This window comes from Echiichthys vipera (genome assembly GCF_963691815.1).
Source record: "Echiichthys vipera genome assembly, chromosome: 14".
NCBI lineage: Eukaryota > Metazoa > Chordata > Actinopteri > Perciformes > Trachinidae > Echiichthys > Echiichthys vipera.
Window position 1 is genome coordinate 14,996,802 of NC_139839.1, and position 9,877 is coordinate 15,006,678.

The following is a 9,877-nucleotide window of genomic DNA, read 5'->3' on the forward strand; positions in this document are numbered from 1 at the left end:
TGTGTGCGTGCGTGCGTGCGTGCGTGTGTGTGTGTGTGTGTGTGTGTGTGTGTGTGTGTTTGTGCGTCCTCTAGAAAACTCTGAATAATGCAAGAGCATCAGAGATTGACCTGAATGGAGGCAGACATACACCATGGTATGTTCTGTTTTAAAATGTAAACTGAGCAAGAGGCTGAACATGGGAGCTTAAACTGGGACCCCTTCACCCTCTCCCTGACTGAGAAAAAAATTAATAAAAAATACAGCGATAAAAAGAAACATAAATCTAACTTTTCCTTCGTGACCATACATTTCCGTCAGGCTCAAAACACATAACTCCTCTGAGACTTTTTTCACCTCTGTTTTAGCTTTTCTCCAGCTACTGTATATCTATCGTCTGTCAGTCCCTCTGATCTGACAAATCCAATTCCAAAAAGTCTCTCAATACATTCTGCGTTTCATATAGATCCTCTCAATAAAGTTTTCCAGTTCCTCCTCACTGTCCAGCTGAGGCACCAGGCCGTCTTCCTCATAGTCATTTCCCGGTGTAACTTGTTGATAGTAGTATGGGGGTCGCCTGCCTCTCCTGGGCGGGGTTATTGGTTTGGGTGGAGGTAGGGGTTGGTAGGTCCGTGGGTGAGGAAGGATATAGTTAGAGATATAAGGGGTGAGAGGCAGACGTGGCGCGGGCTGCTGTCTCCAGCCCTGTCCACGGTTCTTACCCCCAGCCCTGTGCCTGCGCCTTGGGGCCTGGAGGTCAAGTTCCTGGGGGCCGAACGGCTGGTCTCTGGAGGGGGGAGGCTTGCCATAATATTGTGGTTTGGGATATGGGAAATAAACAGGGTAGTATGCTCGATATGGCTTCTGGTAGTATGGATAGGAGGGGAATGCTAAAAACTGTTTCTGGGGTTTATACCAGTAGTCAAGCTGCTTCTGAGGCTTATACCAATAGTCTTGCTTGTATGACTGGACTTTGTCCTTGTGCCATTTCTTGTTGGACTTGTTGTACCTATAAGGGGCTTTCTTGGGGTTTTTTGAGGCTGTGTAGTGATAGATAGGTGGAGCAGCTAGAGGAGGAGGTACCAGAGGCCTGAAGCGCGGGACGACAGGGTTGCTGTTGCTAGGCAGCTGTTGTAACTCTTTCCTTTTCTTCTTCTTCTCCTCCACATCACTAATAATCTCAATCACATCATCGGCAGGCAGGTGCAGCTTGCTGCTGATTTCAATCAGCCTGTCGATCATTTGCTGGTCCAGGTCATCTTCATCGGGGATGACCTCCTCAGAGCGCTTGTCCTCTGCGGTGTTGCTGGCGGGCCCCATGCTGCTTTTCTGCCGGGGCTTCATGTAGGACTGCTGCTTCCTCCCCATGTACTGCAGCAGCATATCGGAGGCGATGTCTGCCAGCCTCTGCTCCTCCTCTCTGGCTCGCTCCGCCTCCTCCTGCTGCCGGAGCACCTCCTGTTTCTCTGCACGTGCTCTTGCCTCCTCTTCCATGTGGGAGAGGCTCTCCTCTTCTTCTTCAACCTCCTCCTCCAGCTCCTCTCCTTCATCCTCAAAGTCATCCATGAAGTTGCCCCCCTTGACGGGTTGGTTTTGGGACTGGTTCTCATCCCAGTGCAGCTTCTTTCCGGCTCGTGCTAGCTGAGTGTTGTATGCCTTGTAGCCCTTCAGAGGAGGCAGGATCTCATTGTCTTGGAGACCCAAGTCAATATTTTGGAAGTAGCCTCTTATTTTGCGCTGCAGAGAGGGATCATCTCCCTGTGAGGCCAAACTTGGTCTGGCCTTGTTTAAGAAACTTTCTGAATCATTTCCCTCCTCATGCCCTGCATCTTCTTCTTTCCCTTCCTCCTCATTTACACTATCAGCTCCTACATCCTCCACAGACCACCCTGGATCCTCCTCTGACCTTGTGTTTTTATCCTCCTCATCTCTTTCCTTTAAGTTATCACCCTGAGCAGCTGTCAAATGGTCTACAATTAGCTGTTCAATAGCCTTATCAGCCCCTCGCCCCTCTTCCTCCACCCCCCTTTCTCCCTCTGTCTTCCCTCTTCTCCTTATCTCACCACCCTCCAGGCCTTCAACAGAGGGCAGCTCCTGACTGGGCTCCTCTTCCCAGTCTCTGTCTCTGCTTGCCTGGATTTCGCTCTCCCTCGGGTGGTCCAGGGCCTCCAAAAGAACGGCGAGCACCTGTGCAGGGTCCATCACTTTATCTGATTGGTTATCTTGACCCGGGCCCCAGCCCTGGTCTAGCGACATGTTGTCAGGGCTGGAGAAACTCTGGGGCGGGGGCGAGAGAAAGGGGGTGAGGTTGTCCTCTTTAAGGTCTGTCCGGGTGCGCCCCTCCACCCCTCCCTCCCTTCCCTCACCCCACGCAGGGGCGGCGCCAGTCAGCTCTTGAGTGACAATGAGCAGGACCAATAGGATGAGGTGGGCTGTGGAAGGGGCGTGATGACAGGTCATGACCATGCAGAACTGGCAGGAGGGAGGTTAAGCACCTGAAGAAGAAAGGAAGAAGGCAGAGGGAGAGAACAAAAGACACGAGAAATTATTTACATTTGTTTTTGGTCTGGATTCATGATTATGTGGAATATCAAATGCCAATATGAGCACATCTGGATCATTAAAATAATATACAGCTGTTTGGTGTATATTCAAATTGTATAATGAAATTCATCACTGAATTTAGGATTAGAGCTGGTGTAAATTTAAAATAGCAAAGAGATTACCATTCTCTAATTTAAACACAATATATATTTCCACCATGAAGCCACCATACAAAAGCAGTTAACACTGTGGGCAGTTTTGAATTGAGAACAAAGCACGCAGCCAAACGCAGTCATGAGCCATTCCTAACAAAGAAAGTTGCACGCTTCCCTCTCTCATGTATTTTTGGTATTCTTTATGTTTTTTGATGAAAATTTTAATTCTAGTTTATAACATTTCTTATAAGTCCCTTCTTTTGCTATTGCAACCACCTGGAAACACAGAGATGAAGGTCTGATCCGACCGTATAAACCAGTCGTGATTCTTTCAATATCTAATTTGCCATGTCTTTCAAGACGAAGGTAATCATTTGCATACAGACATTGCGCTTTGAACCTACACATGAGCAATTTTTGTCTGTTGTCGCGCGCTAACCCAGTCATTATCTCTACACCGCACGGGTGATTGGATGCATGCTCTCATATTTTTTTGTCTTCTCGTGAGATCTAACAGAGTAAACTGCAATAACGGTAATGAAACGAATGTACTGAATTTTCAGTCTGAATTTCTGGCATTTAAAAAAATGTCTCACCTCTTCCTCCAAGCCAACCCAACCAGAACGCACGCACTGGCCATTTTAAGCGCAAAACGTCTTTTTCATAAGAAAAATATAGAAAATACCAATTGATCCATGCTCTGTCTCTGTATTAGCTGTGATTTTTGGTATTCCATGCGTCAAAGCGATGTGGCCAGGGCACAGGTATAAAGACGGCACGCACGGGAAAGTCATGCGTAAAGCTGGTGGCTACGGTTGAGTTATTTAACCCTACGGCCCCTGATTGGTCCATCCAAATTGTAGATGAGCTCGATGTTCATTTTTTAGAGGATAAAGTCTTTTTTTGCACAAGGAACGGGGAAGCAGTCAGTAAGTAACGCGTCTTTGTCCTTGCGTGGTGTGGGCATGTCTCTCCTCAGTGGCAGTGGTGGAATGCAGACAAGCTCAAATTTGGGCAGCACAGCATGCAACCAAAATTTTAACTATTTCATTTTTTTAATAAACTGGATCAGCAAGGTGGAAAACGAAACAAATCCACTCCATAAGGTAACTGGCCTGCAGAAGACGGGATTTCGACTCTAATTTAATTTGAATTTAATAACAATTGACAGTGGCTTTTAAATCCCCACGAATTTTTTGTTGTATTCACGTTTGAAAAATATCGACCGTTTTTTTAACATGGGCTTTTGAGAAACAGCTGCACACATAAATATTTCTTATACATAATTATCTACGCATTGTTGAGGCTTCTTTAATAACACCCTGAAAATAATGCACAGTTTATTGTTTTTTTACGATGATCAATCATGAAAACATATCAATACATAATTAAATGGTTTGTAAATTAATGTATTTTATTTCTCAGTTTATTAAAATAATATACATATATATATATATAAGTTTTTTTTTTAAATAAAGTAATTGAATGAATTATTTATCTATAGCTTAAGTTAAAACATGCATTTCGTTTTACTTTAAAAAAATAGATCGCATGATTGTATCTAGTCGCAGTGCATGTCTGCTTTACAGTTAGACAAGCAATAGTCGCCCAGTTGCAGCAAACAGATGAATTCTTCTGATAAAGTTGAGAAATGCTTCCACACTCCTAGAACCTAAAACACGCACCACTCCTCCCCCCCCTTTAAACAGATACAAATCTGAATTCAATAATGACTCATTAAATCACAGTATAAAAGTGTCCTGACCCATCTGATTATGAATGAACGGTGACAAAATGAGATTTCTTCCACTTACCTGGAGTCCCACTGGGGGCCGGGGAAATGGTGAAACTCGCAACGCGGGTAAAGCCAAGATTATTTCATGAATGGTGGATCACCTGAGAGAATTTCTGTCTTTTTCCCCCCCTCTCGCTCTTCAACCTGTGACCAACATCAAGAAAAAAAAAAGTTGTCGGATCTTTATTTAGTTGTGTGGTGTGTTTGTATGGCAGCAGCCCTGCCGCTAATGTACAATTGAGTGAATGTTTTTCAGCCCCACTGTCAGCGCAACTTTATTGTATATACCCCCTCACTGGACCACGTGACCACCCTCCACCCCCACCCCTCCCCCAGCTGCAGGCAGTGCTGACGTCACTTCCATTGATAAGAATGTTGGTGTGGAGATGGCACTGTGAGTCTAGGCTGGCCCCAGCTGATGAATGAACGGAAATGGCATGAATGAAATAGTACTTTTCCTCAATGAAAAGAGAAAATTGTAGAGATAGAGCTGGTACGCTGCCATTTTCCTTCTCACATATTAAAGGTTAGGGTGTTGCTTCTTCCTCCCTTGTTCCTTCCTCTGCTTCAGCCTGTTTTCAGATTCAGGAGCTGGAGAGGGGGGAGAAAAAAAATAGAATGACCTCCTTCACAAGCCATCAATTAGGGTCATTTAATGACATGCTTCGACGAATCAGTGCCTTTGAATCTGCAGCTTCAGACAGAAAAGTGGTGTGCACTCGGGGGGCCGATTGCTCTTGCAGCATGGTTGTTAGGCTTTTGTCTGAGGTGGCCCTGATCTTCGGTGGCTACATGGCTCATGGGTCGTGGGAGCAGCCGTGCTTTGCTTGCTCAATTTCTGCTCAATTTCCAGGGATTGCACAATTTTCCACCCGCTGTCTCACATCATTTCTGGCTGCTCCACCCCCCCTCCTCCTCCTCCTCTTGTCAGCCGCACATTGTGCTCTTAACATGTCACCATTCTCTTTCACACCACAGAAACACAAGTGAGTAACCATTTGTGTCCAAATCGGCAACGCTTTTACAATAAGGGTGCAAAAGCGCATGCTTGAGCGATGCAGGACGATCAAATGCATGAATGAACGACGCAGAATGCATGAATTGTCGTTGCTCACCATTCAGAAAAGAAGTCCTCATGAATTCATGTGGTTGGTTAGAAACTTTGGATGCCCCCATGTTAGCTAGAATCCAGTTATGTACATAAAGGAGGGCAATTCAGTCCCATGCATTTGATCATGCAACAGTACCAATTCTCATAAAATTTGAAGCAGTTTAATCAAACTGCCATTTACAGTATATGTGAACTATGTGTAACTGTTGACATGTGCTCAAACATGCCTATCTGTTCGGACTTGACTTGTCAACTGGCATTCGCTAGATGTTTTTGGTATTCAGTGCACTCCTTCTGTGCTACATGCTCTACACTCATTTCAACAGCAACAACAACCATTAGAACAACAAAAATAATTTAAGAACCCTTAGGGCCACCCCCTACTGTGATGTAGATGATTTTTACAGTTTTTCTCGATTGCTAAGACACATTTCTTGAAAGCTTCTCTCCTTTTCTCCAAACTGTGAACACAAACCCCTAGCTACATTTACAAAACCTCAGACTCTTCTTGCAAAACCAAACTTTCACCTCAAAACAGTTCAATCTGTGCCCAAAACTGAACTTTGTTGTCAAATCGTGCCCCAAGTCAATCAAAATTAAAAACACTACTGAGCAGTCACTAAACACTACATAGGAAAATAGAAAACACAATGCTCAGGACATGAAGCTGAATGCATCTTGCAAAACAAAAAAACTTGCATTTAGCACTTTACACAAAGACAAAAAACAGAAATCTTGTGCATTTACACGCAGCACTTGTACAACACCAACAGAAATCATATGCATTTGCCGCTTGTGTACATGTGCCACATGTCCTCCCACCCCCATGTGGCAGTCTTTCAATTCTACAAAAAGAGAACATGCAGTTACAAAACATATATATGGAAAACTACAGACAGTTAGACTAACCCTCCATTACAATACTACAGTACATTGGCACAGTGATGTACTGAAACATATATTTACATACAGTATACTGTGGTACAGTATATACTGTAATATGTCATACAGTAATTTGCTCTCAACATGTACATACTGTACTATAATGTCAAAAAAGATAATTAGCTATTCTCTTCTCTAAATCTTTGGATTATGGTGGACACTCTCATGCTCATAACATGGACAAGAACATGGTCAATCACAGTAGCTCTGATTTCATCAGATATTACTGTTCTTTGTCTTCGCTGACCACCTTGACCACCTTGACCTCCTCGACCTCCTCTCACACGAACTCTTCCTCTCAGATTTCTATCCATTGTAGTGCCTCACAAATCAGTGCTGTCTGAACTGGTTTTATATATTCCCTCACATCATTAGCCACAAGTGTTATCAATTTTGAGTTGTTGTGTCCAAGTAGTGACAACTGTGCTTTAATTGTGTTTGACTTTTGCTACCTGTGCTTACCATTATGCAGCACAGGTGCATCACAATGAAAATGTGTTGGAAAGTTGTGTCTAAACAGGTGAAAAGTGCTCATGGTTTTGCCAAAATATACAACAGCCTCATATTTTTAGGAGAAAAGGTAGTGTTCTGCTTTTAGTCGATCTAATGCATGGGTCTGAAATGCTGTTTTCTATGTGACTTAACCAGCTTATTTGGTCGCATAAGTATGACTTTGATGAATTTTAAATAAAGCACTCTCTAATCACATACACTCATAGTGGCTCAATAATTCCTAAAAGTAACCAACGCAAATCCCTAATGCCGCCTGCCTTCATTTATGATTAATTAAATCCTCATGACTCATGAATTAGCTGTGCATTACCTGATCCGTACCCCTTATCAAGTGCTACCCACAAATCAATGCATATGAAAGTTTAGCCCACTGCTGGCAAAAAAAGAAGCTTTTTTTGATGATTGTGTGTATGCACTCTCTAATTCCGATCATTATCAAATTCAAGGCAAAGAGGACATTTCAGCAGCTTTGCTGAAAAGTAGCGGTTCAGGATTGACATAAGTCTGCCCGAAGGCTTTCGACCTCACTAGTGCTACCTGAAACAAGATAAGAATCAAAGCCTCGCTGAAGTAAACAACTGATGGGGGATGCTTTGATTACATGACCCACTCATGTGAATTACTCATGTGAATTCACCTCTGTTCTTTTATTTAGTATAAAATAAAAACCACTTCCACTGTGAACCAGTCATTCCCAAGGTCTGCTGTATTGGAGCATTTTGTGCATTATGGTTCAAGGGCAAATAAGTACACAGTTATGTCTTATATTCTTCTTTTCTTTTTGTCCTGAAGTTAAAGAAAGACATTACTGGCATTCATGTGCTGGATAATGTCGAAACAAGTGGATTCACAATGTTAAAGCCAAGCTCATTTCCATACACTTCATTTATCAGCGGCAAGCTTCCGCTCATGGCCTTGTGTGCCACTAAATTCAGCTGTCAGTCGTCATATGGGTTTGTTTCTCACTGCAGCAAGGCTTTTATTTCCAGGTATGTGTGTGTGTGTGTGTGTGTGTGTGTGTGTGTGTGTGTGTGTGTGTGTGTATGTGTGTGTGTGTGTGTGTGTGTGTGTGTGTGTGTGTGTGTGTGTGTGTGTGTGTGTGTGTGTGTGTGTGTGTGTGTATGGTGTGTGCATGTTTATGGATGTGTTTTCTTTGTCTGCGTGTGCTGTGTTAATACTTGCACTGTACGTTCTGTTAACCGCAGACAGGGACTCTATATTATCAGTGATGTTCTAAGGTTAATTGGATATTAGCTGCAGACGTCAGTCACACGAGGCCAACTTTATTAAGCCATTATGGTGTGGCCTGATTCAAAATGTTACGCTCTACTGATGTGAATGTTAGATTTACGATACTTCTTATCTGATCAAAGAAATATAATGTGTGGAAGAACAGAAATATCCCCTTTTGATGTCTCATTTTGAAGGGTTTAAAGCTTATCAAAATTAAACAAATACAAAAAGCATGTGGCTACACTGCGGCAAAGAAACACACTCGCTCTCTTCCTGGAAACTAAAATGCTGCTTTGTTTTTGTTTTTGACATAGGTTTCAACTTTGTGTGTGCAAATATTGGTTTTGTGTTTGCAGACGAGATATGCACACATCAAATGAAGTTGTAATTTGTTACGATAGCTTGAGGCGCCACATAACCTCTGTTTGATTAGATTTCGTGCAAAGGGACTGGTGGCTGCAGAATGTGGAGTGTTTGCAGTTCTGTCGTATGTGTGTGTGTGTGTGTGTGTGTGTGTGTGTGTGTGTGTGTGTGTGTGTGTGTGTGTGTGTGTGTGTGTGTGTGTGTGTGTGTGTGTGTGTGTGTGTGTGTGTGTTTGTGTGTTGAAATGCTTGATGGCAGCAGCAGGCTCCAAGAGGTAAACATGGAGCTGGAGGGCAGATGCTGATATAACGGTCTGGCATTATCAACTGCCACTCAGCATTAGTTAGCCCCTTACCCTCACTCCATGTCCGCACCCCCGCACTGACTCACACTCTGCCGCCTGCTTGGCCACTCACATAGATTAACACTGGTACACCGTGCTTGCATTTAATGGAATACACACAGAACACACACACACACACACCTCACAGTAATAGTTCCGTTGCTCCCTCCGTTATGCACTCTCTCTCTCTCACACACACACACATGAACAGAGACAAACACACTCTTACTGTAATGTACATTACAGACAAAGGAACCTTTGGAGGAGGTTGGGGCATGCTGTCACCGATGGTTCTCCGTACAGACTGCTAAGAAAGGATGTGATGGCTACACGCTGAGCCCTTTGTTCCATTAAATTAACTTCCTCTTTTCCACTGTTGGTATTGGACTGAGGAGGGCTGCAGGGTCATCAGATGGAGCTGAAAAAATTAACATGTTTAAAACAAGGAGAGATAGGGAATTATGAATTCTCTGGGTTTTGCTGACATTTTGGCCACAATTATAGTAATGCGGGCTGGGGGATCTTTTGGAAAGTGTGCTAATGCGGCTCCCTCGCACGGCAAAGGGTCTCTACCTGGAAGTGATAAAATAGGGCTCATGATTAACAGAAGCTTTTTCCGCCCACGCCACTTTGTCAGGGGAGGGAAAGACAAGTAATTGCACTGTAAGGTTCCTACAACACAATGCATAGCTGGGACTTGATGATGTGTGCAGGACCCTGGCGCCCACACTATAATCTACAGTTTCATGTAGGGTTTCTTTTTTTTCTCATAATGCTTTTCAGAAGTTAGAATTTGCTTCAAGCTACATTCGTTAACACACATTTCTAATATGAATGTTGTGTGTTTTTTGTCAGAGGAGAAGAAAATGTGTTGTATGGCGTAATAAATGGATAATATT

At 43.4% G+C, this 9,877-nt stretch overlaps 1 protein-coding gene across 1 annotated transcript; it reads right to left on the reverse strand.

The window, feature by feature from the left end:
* Positions 1-420: 420 nt before the first annotated feature.
* LOC310957040 (uncharacterized protein) lies at positions 421-2,445 on the reverse strand (the record flags this gene model as incomplete). Its single annotated transcript, XM_083927450.1, has 1 exon — positions 421-2,445. The coding sequence occupies one exon, from the start codon at positions 2,443-2,445 to the stop codon at positions 421-423; it is 2,025 nt and encodes a 674-aa protein (XP_083783576.1).
* Positions 2,446-9,877: the final 7,432 nt, after the last annotated feature.